General features: G+C 40.8%; 1 protein-coding gene across 6 annotated transcripts in view; it reads right to left on the reverse strand.

Annotated features, from left to right (window-relative positions):
• Positions 1-25,184, reverse strand: part of PRTFDC1 (phosphoribosyl transferase domain containing 1) — a 95,528-nt gene that overhangs the window by 62,620 nt on the left and 7,724 nt on the right. For 5 of the 6 annotated variants that reach the window (XM_078329610.1, XM_035306966.2, XM_009000055.5 and 2 more), the window contains 2 exons: positions 22,279-22,385; positions 17,308-17,491 (listed from right to left, as the gene is read on the reverse strand). In XM_078329610.1, the coding sequence (XP_078185736.1) occupies positions 17,308-17,491; positions 22,279-22,382 (288 nt within the window). In that variant the 5' untranslated portion in view covers positions 22,383-22,385. Of the gene's footprint in view, positions 1-10,752; positions 11,809-17,307; positions 17,492-22,278; positions 22,386-25,184 lie in introns of those variants that run through there. The other variant, XM_054258518.2, reaches the window with a different exon arrangement.

The following is a 25,184-nucleotide window of genomic DNA, read 5'->3' on the forward strand; positions in this document are numbered from 1 at the left end:
CTTTACAAGAAATTGCCTGCCGGGTACAGTGGCTCATACCTGTAATCCCAGCACTCTGGGAAGCCAAGGCAGGTGGATCACTTGAGATCAGGAGTTCTAGACTGACTTGGCCAACATAGTGAAACACTGTCTCTACTAAAAATACAAAAATTGGCCAGATATGGTAGTGTGTGCCTATAATCCCAGCTACTGAGGAGGCTGAGGCAGGAGAATCAGTTGAATCCAGGAGGTGGAGGTTGCAGTGAGCAGAGATCAGGACATTGCACTCCGGTCTGGGTGACAGAGCAAGATTTCATCTTAAAAAAAGAAAAAAAACTGCTGAAGAGTTATAGAGTAGCTACACCATCTCACATTCCCACCAGAGGTGTAATAGAGTTCCAACTTCCTCAACAACAACGGTTCCTATCTGTCTTCCTGGTTATAGGAATCCTCTGGGTATGAAGCGGTATCTCTTTGTGGTTTTGATTTGTATTTCCCTGATGACTAATGATAGTGAAAATTTTCCCATGTACTCACAGGCCATTCATATTTCATTTTTGGTAGAGTGTCATTCACATCCTTTGCCTGTTTTAAAAATACTGGATTGTGTTCTTATAGAGGTACTGTAAGAATTCTGTATATCTGGATACCAAATCTTTATGAGTCATATGTTTTGCAAATCTTTTCTCCCAATCACTGTCCCAAACTTTGAAGTCATCCTTAACACCTCTCATTCTCTTTTACCTCATGTCCAATGCTTCCAGTTGTAGCTTAAAATGTATCCAGAATCTGATATTTCTCACCACCTCTACCCACCCACCCTGATCCATTAGCTCTCACCTGGATTACTGTGGTCACCTCTGAACTGGCCTTGGTTTTTTCTCCTATCCTAAACATGGCATCCTGAGCGAGCCCTTTAACCCATAAATCAGATCATATCACCTTTCTACTCAAAAACTTGCAAAGCCATCCCTTTACTAAGTCAAAAACTACAGACTCTTCGAGAAATAGAGAAAATTCCACTTACAATTTTTTGAAATTAGATTTGACAATAAGTTTAATAAAATCTTTTCACTAAATAAAATATAATGGATTTCAAGTGTGGCAACTAAAAGTTTTAAGCCCATTGGACACTGAAATGTCAGCAACTTTATGGAGAAAATATGAACTTTGCTAGGGCTGCCCAGCTTTTACAGAAAAGTCATCAAGCAGAATAATTCAATGCCAAAGCAGAGATAACCTTGTAATTAGCTTGCCCATGTTGGTTCACTTAAGTTAGTATCATATTGGAAGGTATAATATTGTCAAGGAATAATGTCAGGTAGTCGGGGTTCTTACTGTTCTTTTAGCTTGACTCTTTGGGTAAATGGGTGTGTGTTTGTTAGGTTTATAAGATGATTAATTGTGCAGTTTTTAAAAATTATATTTTAAGTTCTGGGGTACATGTGCAGAACATTCAGGTTTGTTGCATAGGTATACGTGTGCCATGGTGATTTGCTGCATCCATCATCCTGTCATCTACATTAGGTATTTCTCCTAATGCTATCCCTCCCCAACTCCCCCACACCCCCTGCTATCCCTCCCCTAGTCCCCCACCCCCTGACAGGCCCCGGTGTGTGATGTTCCCCTCCCTGTGTCCATGTGTTCTCATTGTTCAACTCCCACCAATAAGTGAGAACATGAGGTGTTTTGGTTTCCTGTTCTTGTCTCAGTTTGCTGAGAATGATGATTTCCAGCTTCATCCTTGGCCCCGCAGAGGACATGAACTCATCCTTTTTTGTGGCTGCGTAGTATTCCATGGTATATATGTGCCACATTTTCCTTGTCCAGTCTATCGTAGATGGGCATTTGGGGTGGTTCCAAGTCTTTGCTATTGTGAACAGTGATGCAATAAACATACATGTGCATGTGTTATTATAATAGAATGACTTATAATCCTTTGGATATATACCCAGTAATGGGATTGCTGGATCAAATGGTGTTTCTATTTAATTGTGCAGTTTTAAATTGTAATAATGTTCTCTATTGGGTATTAGTGATACACTTGTTCCTGTTAATTCCTAACGCTGTAACCTATTTCAGGCCCAAACTGATAATCCTCTGTCCCGGAGAATTGGTTAAGTACATTTCCACCATGGTCATGACAACAAAGAGGTTAGAATCAAGTCAAGCTTAATATCTCTTATCTGAGTATTTAGAAATTATCATCTCTACCAGAAATGATCCTTTCAAGTTAATCTCAATGATTTTCAATGCCCCTATTAGAATGTATTTTCATTCAGATTATATAGTCAGAAACTAATAAAGATAAGGCCACTTTGGCAATGATTTCAAAGCAAATTTTAAAATCCATTTACCTCTAATGGGGACTAGAATTTATATAAGTAAAGGTCAAGAAACACGCAAAGCAGTTGTGGATTCAAGGTGTACAAACAAATCTCTGAGTCTTATGTGAAGAAACAGGATTGCTATGTTTATTTTTAAATGGGGTTAGGAGATTTTTAAATTCAGGGACTGACGAAATTTTATTTTCCCTCTGGGGAAACTGCTTGACTTCTGGAAAATATCCATTTTGTCTAAATTCTTGTATATTGATAAACTGAATGACCATGAACTCTAATACAAAAACTGAAATCCAAAACTGGTACTGCCTGCCCTATGAATTTCTTGGCCAAAGTGATTTCATGCCATCGAGTTCCATAATCAAATCAGATAGAAAAAAATAAATAAATCATAGAACCAAGACTCAAAAGCATATATTTAAATAAGAAAACGAAGTTAATCATGGCCACAAGTAAACATTGTTCTAGGACACAGAACCCATTTGCTAAATTTCTCAATATTTTATTCAAGATTGAGGAATGTGACTATGTCTACTAGAAGTATTCCAATTTGGTCTGAGTTACTGTGAAAATAAAAAGAAAGTCATATTGTGCTCTCAAAAAATTATGTCTTAGGCATTTTCTATCTGCTTTCTATTTTGTGAACCAGGGAGAATAATGCCAACACCCACGTGCACTCAGAGATCTAAAGTAAAAATACGTAAGGGCGAGAAGAAAAACACAGAACAAAGGTGAGCTTAAGGCCATTTTGTGCCTCACAAAGATGTACTTCTTGGCATCTGGCAACACTCTCAGGCAGCAAGGTGAACTTTTTTGCCCTCAGCATCCCATGGGTGTGATATTATCTTAACCTTATACATGCTATGATCTGGCTTGAAGAGCAGAGTTTAAGAGAAGTCAGTGAGATTTATTTTGGAATATATCAAGAAAATATGGCCTTGAGACCTCTGCTCTGCTGCTTCCAAGGTCTAGGCCATAACAAATGCCTTTTAAAGAGCTTTATTAAAACTACAGCTCTAGCCAACCCCTTCTCCAACTAGGTTCATGTCAACAAATGCTTCTCACATTAAAACAAGTAAACCTCTACCTCAGGCCTACCTAAGATGTAAGAATAATCATAGTTGTTACTTGCTGATCACCTGTTTGGATGATACAGGACTAGGGGTCTTCCACATGCCAGAAAAATTTTTTTATTGCTCATAAAAAAATCTTCTCATAGGGGTCAAGGGTTGAAAACTACCTACTTTGCTCACTACCTAGTACTATGCTCACTACTTAAGTACTACACAGTACTATGCTCACTACCTGAGTGATAGGTACAATAGAACCATAAACCTCAGCATCATGCAATGTGCCCATGTAACAAACCTACGCATGTGTCCCCTGCATTTAATGTGAAAGTTGGAAAAAAAACAATCTCATGAGATACACGTGGCTGGCCTTATTTTGTAGATGATAACACTGAGTTTCAGAAAGGTTCGGTAACTTGGTATCAAAAATTAGCATGTGATATTGGAATGTGCACCAAATGCGTCTTTATTCTAAAGTTTGTGCTTATGGTTTCCACATTCTCTTCATTATACTTGCCTTTTCAAAGACTCCTGACATTTGGACAGGGAAATCGGTCCTTTTAGCTTCCTTTAACAGGTTTCCAAATAAATAGCAGCTTCAAAGGGCATATCTGCTCCACTTGAATGGTAAAACCAGAGCTTCTTATTTTCCTTTTCATGACCGTTTCTCACATTTGGCTTCCATATCCCTCTAGGCAATGTTAGAATTGTGCCCACTCCCAGGGGAGGAGTCATTTTCACTGTTTCACTCCACTTCCCATGACCAATTGTCCAGACTGGCTGCTACTGCTGACATGTCATCATTGGCTGAACCTGATTGGTTCTTTCTTCTTCCCTCTTTGTTCTTAAAGACACTTGAGCCCTTATCAAGGTCACCAACAGGATCCATCTTGCTAACTATGGTGGTCAATATTTAGTCTTCTTACTTGTTCTGTTAACTGCATTCGATGGTTGATCAGCCCTTGCTTGGCTTGGCTTCCAGTACATAATTCCCTGGTTACTCCTCCTCAGACTCCTTTACAAGTTCCTTCTTATCCTCCCAGTTTCTAAATAGTGGGAAGCTCCAGCATTAGTCCTTAGAGCATTTCTCTAGCCACCTTCACTCCCTGGATGAGCCATTCTTCAGCACAGCTTTAAATCCCTTCTATACACTGCCCACCTTTAAACTAGTATCTCTATCCTCCACCTCTCTTCCCTGAACTCCACACTGGTATATCCAACTACCTGCTTATCTTGGATGTTTAGGAGGAAAAATAGTCCAAAACCATACCCCTGGTTTGTTTTCTAAAGCTCCTCTTTTCACAGTCTTCCTCATTTTAGTAAATGACAACTCAATTTATACTCTTACTCAGGCCAGAAACCTTACAGCCATGTCAGTGTCCACCAAAGTAAAATTCATCAGCACATATGGGTGATGGCTTTGTTGTTACCTGAAAGATATATACAGAATCCCAATACTTCTCACCAGCTCCTCTGTGACCATCCAGGTTCAAGCTATTATTATTTTTGACTGCAATTACTGCAATATCTTTTCAGCCATCTCCCTACTTGACCTTTACCCCTTTCATTCTATTCTCAGCACCACACACAGACTTATTCTTTAAAATATAAGTCAGATCATGACACTCTGCTCTATACCCAGTGAAATCTTCCCACTTACTCGGAGCAAAAGGCTCCATATAATGGCCTGACAGAATCTACAAGATTTCACCTCTCATTGCTTCTCTAAGTCACCTTTGACTAATTTCTTTTCACTCTTCTCTGGCCTCCTTTGCTTTTCTTCAAATGTGTCAAGCACATTCCCGCCTAAGGGCCATTGCACTTGCTGCTTCCTCTTCCTGGAACTGACTTCCCCCTCTGTATGGGGAGCCTTTGTTTCTTTCAAGTCTCTGCTTCAATGGCGCTACTTACACCTTCTCCGACCACTCCCCAAAACCCCTACAGCCCATTCTGTCTCTTTTTCTCCATAGCATTTTCCACTTTTTGGTATAGTTCATATTTTCTTGTTTTATTTTCAATTTCCCGTCTGTTTTACCTAGACTGTAAGCCCCTGACATAAGAGTGTAACTATTTGGCCAGTGAATGGGCTGTGCAATTTAGAGCTTGTTGGAACCCTCAGTAGCATCATCTCTTTCCTGACAAAGCTGTCTCTTCCACCTAAACTTTAGATTTTCCCTTAGAGTCCAATTACCATGTATCTTCTCATTGCCTGTATGTAGATCCTCAGCTCAGTGGTGTCTTTAAGTATCCAGGCGCTGTCCCTTTCCTCTTTGCCATCCTCAATAGTTAGCTGCATTCATATGATTGTCTTCTTATTGTCCCAAGGAGATTGCCATAGTTCCAGGAGTCACTTAAAAACAAAATAACATTTTGCTAAAGAGAGCAAGATTTCCTCCTATAATCTCTTCTTCATCATTGAAATAAATCATTCCTTCTGGGAGGACTCTCAGCAGACTTCCCTTTACTGTGTCAAATGCCCCATTTTTTAAGTGTAAGGGAGGCTGGGAAAGCAAGCTGCTGGTATGAGCAGCCTCTGCAGTGAGATGCAGAAAGTGTGGTGGGGGTAGGGATGGTTGTTGGATAGGAAAAGCAAGTGCGTCTGCTGTAGTATACATATTTTTAACTTCCGAGAAATTTTCCTTCTCCTGTTGTCTTCTCTTCTTCTGTTACAGACTCTTGTTCTTGCTTTAGAGATACCAAAATTTTACTCTGTCTCCCTGGGAATGTTAAACATAATATTTTGATGTTTTCTTCTGTTTCTGGTTTTGCTTTATTTTCTTAGGGTTCCTTTTTTAGTTTTTTTTTATTTTTATTTTGTTCTGTTTCATCTGGTATTTCATGCTCGACACTGTTCTCCTTGTTTCTAAGTGAGACATCAAAAGAGCTGATGGGAAAGAGTTATGTGTCCATCAGGGAGCAGAGATTGATGACAGATGGATTTACTAGTGGGTTCCCATGAAGACAGATGTCCTTTACAGTTGGGGAGTCCCAAATGCAATAGGTAGAGGTCTTTTCTTCAGAACCATTCAGTTTCTTCAAAGAACATTCACTGTCTAACCTCAGTGCCTCATTGATGGGGGCTGGCAGTAGTCACATGCCTGGCTGCTAAGGAAGGGAACTGATTGTCTCAGAATCTCATATAGAAAGTTGAGCTGGGGCCGGGTGTGGTGGCTCACGCCTGTAATCCCAGCACTTTGTGAGGCCGAGGAGGGTGGATCCCAAGGTTGAGAGATTGAGACCATCCTGGTCAACATGGTGAAACCCCATCTCTACTAAAAATGCAAAAAATTAGCTGGGCATGGTGGCACATGCCTGTAATCCCAGCTACTCAGGAGAATTGCCTGAACCCAGGAGGCGGAGGTTTTGGTGAGCCAAGATTGCGCCATTGCACTCCAGCCTGGGTAACAAAAGCGAAACTCCATCTCAAAAAAAAAAAAAAAGAAAAAGAAAGTTTAGCTGGATATCCCCAAGCCTCTGTTTTACCTGGTGTCCATGTTTTTGGTACCTCTTTGGTTCGTTTTTTCTGAAAAATTAATCTTTAGTTTCCTGCAATAGTGTTCTACCACTATTGAGGCTGGGATGAGGCTGGGTGGGAGGGGAGGAGAGCTGTCACCTGACTTCCAGTGATGGAAGTGGGATGGAAGACTAGGGAGTCCCGATGATCTGTACAATGACATCATCTCATTGCCTGCTGTCCCTGATATCATTGGAGCACTGAGTCTCTCAAGGCCCCATTTAACTGGGTTCTTCTTTGGTGTCATTCTCTGCAGGCACTTGGGTCCAACTTAATGCCTTTAGGTTCATTATCTCTGGACTGTTGTCTTCTCTCTTGTTCAGTTTGTCATTTGAGGTCACTTTTAATTATATCATATCATATTATATATCCATGTCATTTTAGTGGAGAATGCAAATCAAATATGTGTGGTCAATATAGTTATTGTTTTTTAGAAATGGGGTTTCACTTTGTTGCCTAGGCTACAGTGCAGTAGGGATTCTAGCTCACTGCAGTCTTCAACTCCTAGGCTCATGGGATCCTCCTGTCTCATCCTCCCAAGAGCTGTGACTACAGATGCCACCACCATGCCTGGCTAATTTTTAGATATTTGTGGAGACAGGGTCTTGCTATGTGGCCCAGGCTGGTCTTGAACTCCTGTGCTCAAGCAATCCTCCCCAGTCAGCCTTCCAAAGCTCTAGTATTACAGGTGTGAGCCACTATGCCTGGTCCAATCTGTCCTTTTTAAACAGACATTCCAAGACATTAAAGATTACATAACTTCAAATCTGTCAGGGACTTTACAGATCCTGAAATCCAACCTCATCATTTTACAAATGAGCAAAGGAGAACCCAGAAAAATGAGTTCCTTGCCAAAGTGAATGGTGGTAATGGGGCCCTCTTTCCGGGAGGCAGTGTGGCTCCATGCTCTTGAATCAGCCTGTCTAGTTTTGCATCTTACCCCTACTCTCAGCCAGCTCTGTCTTAAACTGTCTGTGGATCACTTTCCTTACATGTAAAATGGGGATAATAAGTTGCCTAACTCATCAGGTTGTGGTGGGCACTAATGAAGTAATATTTATAAAGCACTTAAAATAGTACTTTCAAGAGTAATCAACATATTATTAGTTTAAATAAATCAAACTCAACTTTTAAAAATCCTATACCTTGTATTATTAAACTAGAAAGACATCTTAGGATATTTTAGAAGTAAGTCATTCTCTTAAAAATATCCTACAAGACTATAGTAACCAAAACAACATGGTACAGGTACAAAAACAGACACATAGACCAATGGAACAGAATAGAGATCTCAGAAATAAGACCGCACATCTATAACCATCTGATCTTTGACAAACCTGACAAAAACAAGCAATGGGGAAAGGACTCCCTGTTTAATAAATGGTGCTGGGAGAACTGGCTAGCCATGTGCAGAAAATTGAAACTGCACCCCACAAAAACTAACTCAAGATGGACTAAAGACTTAAATGTAAAACTCGAAACTATAAGAACCCTAGAATAAAATACCAGTTAGGACATAGGCACAGGCAAAAATTCCATGACAAAAACGTCAAAAGCAATTGCAACAAAAGCACAAATTGACAAATGGGATCTAATTACATTAAAGTGCTTCTGCACAGCAAAAGAAACTATCATCAGACTGAACAGACAACCTACAGTTGGGAGAAAATTTTTGCAATCTATCCATCTGACAACGGTCTAATATCCAGAATCTACAAGGAACTTAAACAAATTTACATTAAAAAAACAAACAACCCCATTAAAAAGTGGATAAAGGATATGAATAGACACTTCTCAAAAGAAGACATTTATGTGGCCAACAAACATGAAAAAAACCTCAACATCATGAATGATTAGAGATACACAAATCAAAACCACAATGAGATACCATCTCATGCCAGTCAGAATGGTGATTTTTAAAAAGTCAAGAAACAACAGATGCTGGTGAGGCTGTGGAAAAATAGGAATGCTTTTATACTATTGGTGGGAATGTAAATTAGTTCAACCATTGTGGAAGACAGTGGCAATTCCTTGGAGACTTAGAATCAGAAATAGCATTTGACCCAGTAATCCCATTGCTAGGTATGTACTCAAGGAATATAATATATCATTCTATTACAAAGATACATGCACACTTATGTTCATTGCAGCACTATTCATAATAGCAAAGACATGGAATCTATCCATATGCCCATCAATGATAGACTGGATAAATAAAATGTGATATATATACACCATGGAATACTATGCAGCCATAAAAAGGAAGGAGATCATGTTCATTGCAGGAACACAGGAGCAGCTCAAAGCTGTTATCCTCAGCAAACTAATGAAGGAAAAGAAAACTGAACACCACATGTTCTCACTTATAAATGGGAGCTGAACAATGAGAACACATGGACACAGGGAGTGGAACAATATACACTGGGGCCTGTTGGGGATGGAGGGCATGTGGAGGAACAACATCAGGATAAATAGCTAACACATGTGGGGCTTAATACCTAGGTGATGGGTTGATAGGTGCAGCAAACCACCATGGCACACATTTACTGTGTAACAAACCTGCATGTCCTGCACATGTATCTTGGAACTTAAATTTTAATTTTTTAAAAAAAGGAAATAAGTTATTCTAGTAGATGTGTTCTGCATAGAATAGTCTAAAAATACTGCTGATGGAAAAATATCCCTGAAAAAGTCTACAATAATCTATCCATTTCATATATATTTAAATTTATCCATTAAAAGAAACAAACATGGAATTCCATAATAGTGTTTAAAATATTTCACTAATCTTGTGAAATTACTAACAAGTCTAACTCTTACAAGAACACTACCTCAAAGCATCTAAAATGGTATTTTATTTTGCAGACCTATATTGACCTATACTGAAAGTAAGTAGCTTTTGCTTTAAGTATAGGAATAAAACTAGGATATGTCACTTTTCACAGTTAAGTATTTCTCTGCCTACCACACAGCAGTTACAATTAAAGGAAATTAATTGAGAATGGGGCCAAGATGCAAAACTAGACAGGCTGATTTAAAGGAAAAAAAAACAACAAAGGTGTCATTATCACTTCCTGAGTGATGAGTTCAGATATCGGTGGAGTAAGGAGTGTGTTTAAAAATCTATTTTTGTCGTAAGAAAGTATCTTAATACAAAGATGAGGGAGAATAGTATACATTTTCATTTCTTAGATCTCTTACAAACAAGCCAATGTGAATTTTGAAAGTGCGAGTTGGGGCAGCCTTCTGAGCCTGCCTTCCAGCTTTCCTTCCTAATTAGAAGAGGAGCCACACCCCAAAACAACACACAGAGGTCTATAGGGCACCAAAGCCCATCCCGGTCCTTCAGCAGGGACACCTGAGAGTCACAGAGCGGAAGGAGTCATTCCCGGCTTTGGTGATCACATGCTCACCAACACTTCCCACTGCTGTGTTAGATTAGCATTTTTAGCAAAAGTACTGCTGACTCATCACCAACTGCTGGTCTTTTCCTTTCCACTTCTGCCTAGTCATTCCTCTCTGTGGCGTGGGTTGTGGGGGCCCTTGACGAACTGTTGTGCCCTTTTCCTCACTGAGAGTCATCCTGTTTTTAATGACATTTTTCTCTAATGTGTCAATGTCTGTTTGAGTTCATTTCTGTTCTCTAGGAAAAAAAAAAAGCTAGGCAAACAAAAAATTTCAAAACTATCCTCCAAATGAACCCCAAATTAATAAGTAGAAAATTAAATAATTCTTGTCCTTGAAAGTTACAGATTGTAAGCATGTTGAAATTACCTAAGTGGTTAACATTAATATTGTGTTTAATAATGGCAAACTCATGGAAGAAAGGAATATACGCTATGGACTAAAATGACAATAAAACGATTAAACTCAAACTTTATTATAGTACAACGAGCATCATAAACAATTGTTAAAGGCATTATTTTTCCATAAATATTTTCCCCAAACCATTTGATAATATGTCAACTGTGCTTCTTTTCCCCCTTCAAATCCAAATTATTTCCTGGTAACTTTCCTGGCCTTTAAAGTGTACATATTTTATAAAATCCATATGGAATACGTAATTTCAAAAAGATCTTTATGGTCTTGATGCTAAATTTTATATTCCACATCAGTTATGAAATGTTGATAAAAATAACATAAAATAAGGATAATTATTAATATTTTGCTGCCTGCAATTATTTTCCTGCAGAAAACAAGAAATTATCTGGGCAGATTAATAAAATATATCATTAGATCCTTCTTGAGAAATATCAGGTATATATAAGTTAAAGCGATTAACAGCATTGATATGTTTTGGCTCTGTGTCCTCACCCAAATCTCACCTTGAATTCTAATAATCACCACATGTCATGGGAGGGACCCTGTGGGAGGCAACTGAATCACTTCCCATAGGAAGTGATTTTCCTTTGCTGTTCTCATGATAGTGAATAAGTCTCACGAGATCCGATGGTTTGATAAAGGGGAGCGCCCTTACACATGCCCTCTTGCCTGCCGCCATATAGGACATGATTTTGCCCCTCATTTGCCTTCCGCCATGATTGTGAGGCCTCCCCAGTTGTGTGGAACTAAGTTCCATTAAACCTCTTTCCTTTATAAATTACCCAGTTTTGGTTATGTGTTTATTATAGCATGAGAACAGGCTAATACAAGCATACTTTTTGTTTCTATACATGGCATGCTTAAGTTTCAGGGGATCACAAACTCTCAAATGATAAATGGAGGAAATGCAGGGTTGGAACTCTCTGGAATTGCTAGGCTGCCAACTGGAGCCTGACGCCCAGCAACTCAATGTTATGCTTCTCATGATGGTTTTGGTCTTTCTGCTCTGTCCTGCAGAACTGGGGGGCTTTCTTTTCCTGCCAGTCCACCTCCTAGGGTCTGGAGTCCTTTTCCTCTTCCACTGATCCAGGAGACAGACATGGTGTTAAAGGACCTGGTCTGGAAGTGACACAGACCTCCACTTCCTAGCTTTGTGTCCTTGGGTACCCAGCTAATCCCTCCGGCCTCCATGTCCTCACCTATGAAACTTCATAAGGATCTTGCAAGGGCTTAATGAACTAATACATATAAACCACTTAGAACAATAGTTGGCCATAAGTAGTCAGTGAATATTACGTTTTATTAGGAGTGGTACCAATGTACACAAGTGAGCTGATGCTGGCTACCTAGTGCTTGGAATTCTAAAGGCTATAATCTTTCCATCTTTCTGTTTTTTTGAGACAGAATCTCCTTCTGTCACCCAGGCTGGAGTGCAGTGGCACAATCTCAGTTCACTGCAACCTTCCCAGACTCCTGAGTGGCTGGAATTACAGGCACACGCCACCATGCCCAACTAGTTTTTGTATTTTTAGTAGAGATAGCGTTTCAACATGTTGGCCAGACTGGTCTCAAACTCCTAAGATGAAGTGATCCGCTTGTCCTGGCCTCCCAAAGTACTGGGATTACAGGAGTGAGCCACCCGCCTGGCCATTTCATCCATCTGTCAACTACTTATGACCTCTGCTGCACTGGACTTCAACTCTCATCTGTAGCAGAGTGAGTCCATTCCCCGAGTGGTCCGCTCCAGGGCTGGGTCCTGTTCCTGGTCCTGGATTCAACCTCAGCCTGCTGCAGTCAGCTGAGTTAAGCACAGCTCTGTAGGCAGGGTGATCTCTCAACACTTGGGTGCCACTATAATTTAATCATTACTTCTGTATCATTCTCTTATTTTCTTTCTCAGTGTTTGTTTTTCACAAGAAAAAACAAACTCTAACTAGAATCTCTATAGAGAACTAAATTTGAATATAAAGAATGTATATTAAGAAAATGCATGAATATTTATAAAATAAAACGATTGTAAGGAGTGATAATGCAAACTATTCAGATTAACCTTATTACATAAATGGGCTTTGGTTTCACTTTACAAAAACGATTTCACTTCATAGAATTAACTATCTCAGAGTAAACTTGCCTAGAGCAATGCTAGATGATCTCTTTTTAGGCCAAACGAAATACTTGTTTAATGCCGAGTTTCTTTATCCATACCCTGCTGAAAGCCCATAGCAAATACATCTTAAGAACCAAAGTCAAAAAGAAAACAGCTCCATCAGTACACTTTGTTTCAGTACACATAGAAACAAGACAGATGTTTCAGCATCTTTATCCAGAGGTCACATAGATATTTTGTTCTGGTTTTCATAAATACTTTGGATTAATTTTTAACGATTTATGTGAACTGATTCAAACCACCCATGCCTATTCCTGGTTTACTCTGTAGTTAATAACTCTCCCTTTGAAGTCTGTGAAAATGTTTTGAGGATGTTAATAATTACTTTAGACAGTAACATGGAAAAAATCTATAGCTTCAAAGGAAATACCCAACTGTTTGCAAAGAGTATTGAAGTGGTGTTACAGGACCCAACATTTTTAAATGACGAGCGTGAAGACAGTGTTTTCTGTTATATTTCAGCTGTTTGAACACTTGCAAATGAGATTGCTGAAAACGAGGAGGAGCCACCAATTTTCACTAACTCCAAGTTACACATCTTTTTTTGTTACATTATAATATCTCCCAAATCAAGATACATCTTACATACAATCCATGTCAAGTCATGGCTTAATTTAGAGCATTTTTTCTTTCTTAGTGGTATATAAAATAACAATCTATGATGTCTTTAGATTTAATGACATATGGCAAGTTTCAGAATGTTTTTTGGTCGCTCATCTCCCTCTTCTATTCCTTTATTTTCTCCTACTTTCCGATTCCTTTTCTTTTTGTTTTTATTAAAAGTGTGTGTGTGTGTGTGTGTGTGTGTGTATGCATGCGCGCGCACACGCATGTGCTTACCTATAATCCTACTTTCAACCCACCCATCTGGCACCCCCCAAAACTAAGGAACTCTTCTATCTTCAAAGAATTGGATTCTTTTTTCCTCACCCTAAGGCCAAGGTAAAACTTTGCTAAAGACAGATTTCCTGTTTCAAAAAGAAAAGGAGGCTTTCTTTTTCTTTTTTCTCTTAAGATGCTCTCTCTGTCACCCAGGCTGGAGTGTAGTGGCATGATCTCAGCTCACTGCAACCTCTACTTCCCGGGTTCAAGTGATTATCCTGCCTCAGTCTCCCGACTAGCTGAGATTACAGGTGCCCACCAACATACGCAGCTAATTTTTGTAATTTTCCTAGAGATGAGGTTTCACCGTGTTGCCCAGGCTGGCCTCAAACTCCTGACCTCAGGTAATCCGCCTCAGCCTCCCAAAGTGTTGGTATTACAGGCATGAGCCACCATGCCCAGACAAGAAAAGGAGGCTTTCAATTCCAGGCACCCTTGTTACTCGGAAACAGTTCAGCAAAGACTACTCACTAAAACTAAAGTCACTGGACCTGGCTTATCCATTCTGCTTCCATTCATCACTAGCACAGATTATCAAGGGCTGACTGACTGAAACCCTCCATTCCCAATTGTGGGAATGAGAGAGAAAATAATGTATTTAGCATTTCTCTTCCCTCAAGGGAGTAGGTTTGTGGCTAACCCTTAGCTCTAATGAGCTTCTTTAATACAAATGCCAGCTTCTCCAGGGGCTCCCATACCCCTGTGTGGCAAATGTCTCAGCCCTACTGTGGTCACACTGTGAGTTATATTTTAGCTCCAAAAATCTCTTGGTGTTACCAACATGAAACTCCAAACTTGATTAATTCAGTAGTAGACACAAAATAAGCAACAGGTAGTCTTATTATATTTGTATTACAGATAACGAAACAGAGATCTGAGATGTTTGGTAGCATGCCGAAGGTCAAGCAGTGTGTAAGTGGTGGATCTAGTATTTAAATCTAAGCTCAATGCCAAAGCCCAATAGAGATGTGTTGAGATAAATTAGGCTAAAAGGAAGGACATTTGACCAAATGAATAAGCATTATTTTTTCCTGAGCTTTATTTTGACATTTACCTAACCCAGTTAAGCCAGCTTTTATAATTGCTGGAAGAATGTCAGTATCCATAAATAGACAATTACCCCAAAATGTATAAAACCAAGTTGTGTCCTGACCACCTTGGACACATGTTCTCAGGATCTCCTGAGCTGTGCCACAGGCTATTTGCTCACTCATATTGGGCTCAGAATACATCTATTCAAATATTTTACAGAATTTGACTGTTTTCATCGGCAATACACACAGTATGGATGAATGCATTATGTTATGATTTATGGATTTACTAAGGCTATATATGATTACATTTGTAGAACATTCTGGAAAGGGCAAAACTTTAGGAACAGAAAACATATCAGTGGTTTTCAGGACTTAGGGGTTCAGGAGGTGACTGAAAAACACAAGGGCATTCTTTGTATTGTTAAGGAAACTTTTCTATATCTTGATTGTGGTGATTTACATGATTGTATGGATTTGTTGAAATTCACTGAACCATAAACTAAAAAGGATGGATGTTACTGCATGTAAACTATGGCTCAATAAACCTGACTTTAATTTTTAAAAGATTTTAAAAGGTTTTCTAAAATGCTGTTAACCAGGAGCAAATATAGTAAGGGTCAGGACCAACTGAAGGAGAAAAGTCTGGTACAAAGGAAGCACAGGGATTTAACCCAGAATGAAGAGAATCTAAAGAGAAAAAATTCTCAGAAGATAAAACCAAGAAATTAGAGTTGAGGTGTCTTCAAAAACCAGCTTCACTCTGGTCTGAGAGGTCATCAGGAAAATGCGGTGTTCTTAAATCAGAATTAATTTCCAGCTACTCTAGAACTGAGGCAACTGAGAGTCACATGAGACATAGGGAAGACAGATGGTGGCCCTGAAGACCGAGGTCCCCTGGTGTACACGCCCTGCATAATCCTCTTCACTTGAGTGTGGGTAAGACTTGTAAACATGGTGGGAATTCACGCCAAAGATTAGGTGACTAGTCAGGTGGCTTTGAGTTAAAGGCCAGTTCCCTGGGTGAACACAATCTAATCAGGTGAGCTTTAAAAGAAGGGCTAAGATTCTTCCATCAGACTTGAAGAAGCAAACGCTAATGGGTGTTGTGAACAACCTGTGGGGTAACTGAAGGAAACACCCAAGGACAAGGCCTAGGAGTGGAGAGTCTACCAACTCCAGCCTACAGTCAACAAGGAAACAGGAACTGAACTGGCCAACAACAGCCAGTGATCTTGAGAAAAGGACCGCAAACCTCAAATGATATCAAAATCCCAACTAACACATTGATTTCATCCCTGTAAGGCTCTGAGCTGAAAACTCAGCTACTCCAATGCCCAGATTTCTGGGCACGCGTGTGTGTATTAGTTTGAGCCACTATGTTTGTGGTGAGTTGGCCACACGGCAATAGAAGGCCAATTCAAAGAGTGATTCATGAATTAAAATGTGTCAAGTTAATCTAGTCAATGAGAATATTTTAATGGTTTCAATCCAAGAGGTCCTGACCCAACAGCAACTTATTTTTAAAGTCTTACTATGGATTAAATAAAAAAAGCATCAGAGAGAGAGGAGGAGAGAGACTAAGGAAACAACAGCTTTTTTTTTTTTTTGTCAAGGGTCTCACTGTCATCCAGGCTGGAGTGCAATGGTAACATCATAGCTCACTGCAGCCTCCATCTCCTGGGCTCAAGTGATCCTCCAATTTCAGTCTCTTGAGTACCTGGGACTATAGGCATACACTACCACACTCAGCTAATTAAAAATTTTTTCTTTTTGTATAGATAGGGTCTCACTATGTGGCCTAGGCTGGTCTCAAACTCCCAGCCCTAGGGAATCCTTCTGCCTTGGCTCCCAAAGTGTTAGGATTATAGGCATGAGCCATTGCATCTGGTTAGGAAACATCTTTGGAGAATAATCCCATTAATTCTTCCCAGTGGTGGCCACAGCGAGCCAGAATTAATGGGGTAAACTGGTGGAGGGGCCTTCTGCTGGAGCTCCCTGGCCTATGTTTCCTCACACGTGGCAATGTGCTGTCCCCATAGTTTTCCCTTCTTCACTTCCAGGCCACGGTTGCAGCCACCCAAGTACTAAGACTCCTCTCTGGCCTGGACACCCTCCCACAGGTCCCCAGGACCAACAGTGACATCCAGAGTAGAAACAACAAATCAGTGTTCACACTCTGACAATACTCAGTTGTGGGGCTGGGCACCAGGATATAACCAACTCGCTTTATCACCATAAAAGAAAGCATAAATCATTACTGCAGAGTCTTCCCATATATGTGAAAATAGAGAGAAAGTCCCCACCGCACACCCTAAATAATATCATTTGAATTCTTATAGTAGGTTGCAGTATTCTTGAAAATGAAAAAAAAGTACCCTTCTTTTTTATCTCAATTTTTAAAAATTGTACTCTTCATTTTCATAAATTATTGATTCTTTTATTCAAAAGCATTGCTATTAAATCAAAATATCACAAAATGGAACTTGTAATAACTTACCCTGTAACTTTTTAGTCTGATGAAGTCAACCTTCATAGAGACAAAACGATCTGAATTTCGGCTGATGTTCTTAAGGTGCTCTACGAGATCAGCACAGAATTTGTAGCCTCCTTTAAGCACACACAGGACCATGATGTCACTATATCCTATGTCTTTCATAATATCCTTAGCCAGCCGCTCAATTCTGAAGAAGTCAAGGATAAAAGATACATTAAGGCACAACTACTTCTGAGTATTTTTGTTGCTTTCATAAAAATGCATGGTGTATTATACATATTCGATTTCTCAGGGGAATATGGAGAAAAGCTTGGTAAACAGAAACCCACAGATAGAAAAGCTTTGTTAAGGTTGAACATAAGGTGTTTGAAGACTTCTTTTTTTTCTTTTTTTTTAAAGACAGAGTCTGGATTGGTCGTCCAGGCTGGAGTGCAGTGGCACAATCTCAGCTCACTGCAACTTCCACCTCCTGGGTTCAAGTGATTCTCATGTTTCAGCCTCCCAAGTGTAGTTGGGATTATAGGTACCTGTACCATGCCCCACTAAGTTTTCTATTTTTAGTAGAAATGGGTTTCTCCATGTTGGTCAGGCTGGTCTCGAACTCCTGACCTCAGGTGATCCACCTACCTCGGCCTCTCAAAATGCTGGGATTACAGGCATGAGCTACCATGCCTGGTCTAAAACATATTTCTGAAAGTCATTAAGGACCACATCATCAATGGGATATGGTCCTCAATGCCACAAAAATTATTAAGGTGTAAAATAGAATGTCAAAAGTCCTGATTGTTATTATTTTATCACTATAGAGCTCGGTTATTAATGCTTAAGGATGTTATGATGGTATCCGGTGATATTACACTCATTCTAGAGCAGAGAAAAAGGAAATGGAGAGTGATTCATCCACTTTACAACATTATAAGAGACAGAAGGAAAAGTCAAGCCCATATCAAAAGAATAACATGTATTTTATATTTGACAAATAACATTATGTTATATTTCACATTGCCCACGTGAAAGGCGCCCCAGAGTACAGTTGTAGGGGGCAGTGTTTCCATGGAACCCAAAGTGAAGGACGCCCCCTGGAGTTGTGCAATGTGATCTCCCAGCAGCCTGGGACTTCCACCTGATACGTCATTCAGAACTGTCCTTGTATTTTTTCCCCGTTGTTTCATGTCTCTAAGTCCGTTGCCCATACACCATACAACATTAAAATCTTTTTTTTTTTTGAGATGGAGTTTTGCTCTTGTTGCCCAGGCTGAAGTGCAATGGCATGATCTAGGCTCAGTGCAATTTCCACCCCGCCAGACTTCAAGTGATTCTCCTGCCTCAGCTTCCTGAGTAGTTGGGATTACAGGTGCCCGCTACCACACCCACCCAGGTAATTTTTTGTCATTTTAGTAGAGATTGGGTTTTACCATGTTGGTCAGGTTGGTCTTGAAATCCTACTTGCCTCGGCCTCCCAAAGTGCTGGGATTGCAGGTGTGAGCCACCATGCCCAGCCACAACATTAAAATCTTAAATGGAGGCAGGATCTAAGGCATATACTTAAAAAAAAAAATTCCCACTAGTACTTGAAATAGAATTAGATTTAAAATGGATTAACTAAATCATATAAATGTATATGTACATGTGTACACACAAATACATATGTAAATATTACATATACTCTACATATACATACATGATATATTTTACATATATGTGTATATACATACACATAGCCGTAAAGAATGGTAACCATGGTTTCAGGCAACATTTCTCAAAAGATGATCATAAAAAAATGTACATCAGAATATTTGGCATGTTCCTTAAGAGGGAACATTTGGGTCAAGAGCGGTGGCTCATGCCTGTAATCCCAGAATTTTGGGAGGCCGAGGCGGGTGGAACACATGAGATCAGGAGTTTGAGATCAGCCTGGCCAAGATGGCAAAACCTAGTCTCTACTAAAAATACAAAAATTAGCGAGGCATGGTGGTGGGTGCCTGTAATCCCAGGTACTCAGGAGGCTGAGACAGGAGAACTGTTTGAACCTGGGAGATGGAGGTTGCAGTGAGCCAAGATTATGCCACTGAACTCCAGCTTGCGCGACAGAGCAAGGTTCTATCTTAAAAAAAAAAAAAATAGGCAACATGTTTCAACATGAGGAAATAATGATGTCAATGTATCCTCTCCTGAAAAGCAGCTATAAAACTGGGCAAAACTGCCAGCAACAATCATCTCATCACACTGGAAATCAACCAAAGGCATACAACAAACTGAGAAGCATTTGATTATAAAAACACTGAATACTGGGTGGAAACAGCACGAGTCTGGGGCATTCTTGTGTGTGGATGCTCCCATCACCCCCTCATTCCCAGCTCTGTTGTTCAAACAGGTAGTTCCACCAAGGCGGAGCACTGCCAGAGGGAGCTCACCTGATCGGGAACACTGTAAGCTAAAATGGTCACATTGGTGGCAGGGTTCCATTATCCTGAGGTGCAGTCCCCTTTGAGCAATGCACTGGCAGGCTGGTTGGGGCTTTGATAGGAAGTTCCAGGGAGGTTAGACAGTCATAGAACAGGGCACACAAGTTCTTCATGCATCTCAAGTTGACCAGAGACTGTACATACGCACACTAGAGTGAGTTCAAGCCACTCACACATCCCTGGACAATGGAGGCTATGTACATGTGCAGAGAAGACACGAGAAAGCTCGGGGGGAAGTAGAAGCCAGAAGGATTTGAAAATGGTTGGAAATTTGAGTCTACTTTCAAGCCCCCATACCTCACCATGAGCAGAGAGTGGAAGACTGATTGGCTTGAAGTGATTGAGCACAATGTCTAAACAACTGTAGACTGAACACTAAGCTAGTCAGACACAGGGTGATCCCTGGAAAGTGAGGCTTAAAAATAAAAACAAGAGAAAAATGAACCTCACAGACATCAGAAGTCATACAGTGAGGTGGCTCTCTTAAGGTCAGGAGTTCAAGACCAGCCTGGCCAACATGGTGAAACCCTGTCTCTACTAAAAATACAAAAATCGGCCAGGCATGGTGGTGGATGCCTATAATCCCAGCTACTTGGGAGGCTGAAACAGGAGAATCACTAGAACCCGGGAGGTTGGGGTTACAGTGAGACAAGACTGGGCCATTGCACTCCAGCCTGGGCCACAAGAGCAAAACTCCATCTCAAAAAAAAAAAAAAAGAAAAAAAAGAATTTCACAGAGTGGAAGACAGAAAAAGGAAATAAAGAACAACGGCAATGAATAGAAAATAGTTATAAACACAATAGATACTAAAGTGTTATCAATAATCACTTTAAATATGAATTTAAATAGCATTAAAAGACAGACTGTCAGGGTGGATTTTAAAAAGATCTAACTGTATATTGCCTGTAAGAAACTCACTTTATGGCTCACATCTGTAATCCCAGCACTTTGGCAGCTGGATCACTTGAGGTCAGGAGTTTGAGACCAGCTTGGCCAACATGGTAAAAACCCATCTCTACTAAAAATACAAAAAGTAGCTGGGTGTGGTGGTGCATGCTTGTAATCCCAGCCACTTGGGAGGCTGAGGCAAGAGGATTGCTTGAACCCAGAAGTTGGAGGTTGCAGTGGATGGCGCTGATAGCTGCCTGACCATAAACATTTACTAAAAATCATTTAGTCGTTCACCTGCAATAGATGAATTTTCTACAGTAGTATATAAATTAATCACGTGTGTGTGTGTGTGTGTGTGAGAGAGAGAGACAAGGTCTCGTTCTGTTCACCAGGCTAGAGTGCAGTGGTGTGATCATGGCTCACTGTAGCCTTGACCTCCCAGACTCAAGTGATCCTCTTGCCTCAGCCTCCCTAGTAGCTGGGACTACAGGCACGTGCTACTATGCCTGACTAATGTTTTTTAATTTTTTATAGAGATGGGGTCTCACTACATTGCCCAGACTGGTCTCAAACTCCTGGCTCAAACAATCCTCTTGCCTCAGCCTCCCAAAGTTCTGGGATTACAGGGATAAGCCACTGTATCCAGCCCTGAAAATTACATCTTAAAATTTTTTTGAGACAAGATCTCACTGTATTGCCCAGGCTAGTCTCGAATTTTTGGACTCAAGTGATCCCCCGACTTTAGCCACTGGAATAGCCTGGATTACAGGTGCATGCCATAGCCCATAGCTAATAAATTTATTTTAAAGGCGAAGATGGACATTCTTGGGCCCCACCCCAGAATATCGATTGGAAATTTCTAGACATAAAGCTTAAGAATATGCATTTTTTAAAGTTCAGTGGATGATTCTCTTGTGTAGAGAAAAGGCTTAGGGTAACCCTACCCCAGTCAATCAGTTCTGGCTGATTTTAAATTAATTTAAAATTAGAAAGTTCAGGTAAGAAATGCAAGAATTTGTTTAAATTAGGAGCTTCCCAAACTAAGAAAACTATTAAGGGAAATCTCTTCTGAGACTTATGAGTAAGTAAACTGAGTACAATGTCTCCCTTTGCACAAAAAAAATGTTGGATTAATTGTTAAAGTCAAGCAGGTTTCTTTCCTTTGTTGTTGTTCTTTTTTTTTTTTTTTTGGCTGGAATTTCCAGATTTGCAATTGTTAATGTTTGATTTGATTTGTCAACTGAAAGACAAAAATATGGGAGATACAAAATTTCCAGTTTATTTGATCATGGAACTGTTCCCTCTCTGTGAGGGTGGGACTTCTATGCCATGGAAAAGCTATCTTAGGACATTGTTACTTTGAGGCTGTTACTTACAATAACTTGTGCCCGTCTATCCTCCTTCCCATATTACCATACTGCCTGAACAAATGTACAGGTAAACTGTTCAGTTTAAGCATAAATTCATTTTATTTCAAATTCACTGCCCTATATAAAAGTTATCTCTACCACTATAGAAAGCAGCTCAGGAATAGAGTTCTAAAGTATATTGCGGGATTCATGCAAAAGTGGGCCAGCCCAGTATAGGACCAAAATTGAAACAGGAAATCACACTCACCTGTCCACAATGATGCCATGAGGTATGAGGATGTATTCCAAGTCTCCATAATAGTGCTGTGGATATGTGAATAAATTCAAGTCATACCCTGGCCAATTGTCCATAATCTGCAAATCAAATTATTTTGGTTATGGTATTTTTCATCAGAAATTTATGTTAAAAACATAACAAAAGAATATCATTTGAAAACAGAATCCCCTCAACCTATGAAAAGTTTAGTGAGACAAGATTATTTGTTTCCACAACCTGATACGAGGTTCAGTGCTAAAATGAAGAGAACACTCCGTTCCCAACTATGGGCATCGTACAATATTTGTTTTTTTGTTTGTTTTCTTTGAGACTTTGAGACAGAGTCTTTCTCGGTCACCCAGGCTGGAGTACAGTGGGGCTATCTCGGCTCACTGCAACCTCTGCCTCCCAGGTCCAGGCGATTCTCCTGCCTTGGCCTCCCCAGTAGCTGAGACTACAGGCATGTGCCACCACACTTAGCTAATTTTTGTATTTTAAGTGGAGACAGGTTTTTGCCATGTTGCCCCGGCTTGTCTTGAACTCCTGACCTTGAACTCGTGCAATCTCGGCTCACTGAAACCCCGCTTCCCAGGTTCAAGTGATCCTCAGGCCACAACCCACTTCTTCCTGGAGGCCTTGCTGACTGCTCCCAGCCTCTGACCACCTTTCCCAAATTCCTGGTGCCCCTTGTAGCTCTCTGTCCTAACCAAGGCTCCCATGCAGGCTCCTTGAGAAGGCACCTGTCCCTTCCATCCCCTTGCTGACTCGGCCTGATCTGTTTGCTGCTGTCTTAGACACCACTCCTGCTCCACTGTGTGCTGTGACATTCCCTGCTTTCTGCCCTCCTCCTCAGGCAGGACTCAAAGCCAGTTTCTCTGTATTTATTTTCTGTCAGTGGAACGTGTAGGACAGTTCTGGGTTCTGGAATGCCAGGCAAACCAAATGCATGCTATTTCTCACCAAATGTATCTCTTGCCTGTTTTATTAAAGGGCATCTATACTTGCAGTTACTCAGACCAAAATCTTGAAGGTGTCACTGATTCCTTTCTTTCACTCCCCTCAGGCAATCCACTAGATAACTGTATCTTCAATTCCCTGGAAATTTATCTAGTTTCTTACCACCATCATTTCTCCCAGGACTGCCCCAGGAGCCTCTCCACTTGTCTCCCTGCTTCCACTTTGCAGCCACTCCATATGGAAGTGGACATGCTCCCTTAAAAATGCACGTCATAGCCAGGTACATGGCTCATTCCTGTAATCCCAGCACTTTGGGAGGCCGAGGTGAGAAGACTCCTTGAGGCCATGAGTTAGAGATCAGCCTGGGAAACACAGCAAGATCCTGTCTCTGTGAAAAATGAAAAAAGTCAGCCAGGCAAGGTCCATGCCTCTCATGCCTGAGAGCTACTCAGGAGGCCAAGGTAGGAGGATCACTTGACCCCAGGGGTTTGAGGCTGCAGTGAGCTATGACTGTGCCACTGCACTCCAGCCTGGGTAACAGAGCAAGACCTTGTCTGTCAAAAAATAAAAATAAACAAACAAAGGACATCCTATCATGGCAGCCTTCTGCTGAGATTTTTTTCAAGGGCTTATCATTTTACTCCAAGTAAAGACCAGAGTCCTCACTGTGGCTCATCAGGGATTACCTGTCTGACTCATCCCTGTCACTCTTCCTCTTCCCCCAGCTTCAGCCACTGTTCTCTTTCAAGTCCTCCTATCTGCCAATCATGCCCCTACCTCTCCAGCTTTGCACTTGCACCTCCTCTTGCCTGCAACATGCTTCCTCTAGATTTCCACAAGGCTGTCCTCTACTTCTCTCAAGTCTCCATTCAATGTCACCTCTGCAGAGAGGCCTTCCCTGACCTTCAGAGCATGTTTTACCCCTGGATGACGTGTGAGTGCTTGGGTGTGTTCTGTCGGAATATGAGCCCCTTTTGGCAGAGACTTTTTCTGATTCATTGTTGAATCTCTCAGTGCCCAGAATGTAGATCTGGAATATGGTAAGTGCTCAAAAATGTTGAATGAATGGATGACACAGTCTCCATCCTCTGGCTATCTGAAAAGCTAAACTCCAGCCTGAACTCTCAGTTTGTCTCCTTGTGTAAAGACTACCACTGTTCAAGGTTCTGGAGATTCCAATGTGTCATATCCATTGGCTGACTGATTGCCACATGGTATGTATCATCTATGTTGTTTTTGAAAAGTTTTTAAATTTTTAAAATATTTTTACTTTTTAAGACAGTTTCACTCTTGTTGCCCAGGCTGGAGTGCAATGGCACGATCTCAGCTCACTGCAACCTCTGCCTCCTGGGTTGCAATTCTCCTGCCTCACCCTCCTGAGTAGCTGGGATTACAGGCATGCACCACCATGCCCAGCTAATTTTGTATTTTTAGTAGAGATAGGGTTTCTCCATGTTGGTCAGGCTGGTCTCAAACTCCCAACCTCAGGTGATCCACCCACCTCAGCCTCCCAAAGAACTGGGATTATAGATGTGAGCCATCGTGTCCGGCCATCTATGTTATTTTTCAAGAGATAGGATCTCCCTCTGTTGCCTAGGCTGGAGTGCAGTGGTACAATCATAGTTCACTGCAGCCTCGAACTTCTGGGCTCAAGTGATCCTCCCACCTCAGCCTCCCAAGTAGCTGGAGATACAGGAGCGCACAGGCATACTCAGCTTATTTTCTTAAAATTTTTTGTAGAGACAAGGTCTTGCTATGTTGCCCAGGTGGCCTTGAGCTCCTGGCCTGAAGGGATGTTCCCACCTTGGCCTCCCTGGGATTATAAGTGTGAGCCGCCATGCCCGGACAATCTGCATATTTGAAAAGTGTCCAATTTTCTCTCCATCTACCATCAAACTGGCCAGCTAGTGGGACTGCTGGATTTGCACCAAGCTCCTCTG

This window comes from Callithrix jacchus, chromosome 7 (genome assembly GCF_049354715.1).
Source record: "Callithrix jacchus isolate 240 chromosome 7, calJac240_pri, whole genome shotgun sequence".
Classification (NCBI taxonomy): domain Eukaryota; kingdom Metazoa; phylum Chordata; class Mammalia; order Primates; family Cebidae; genus Callithrix; species Callithrix jacchus.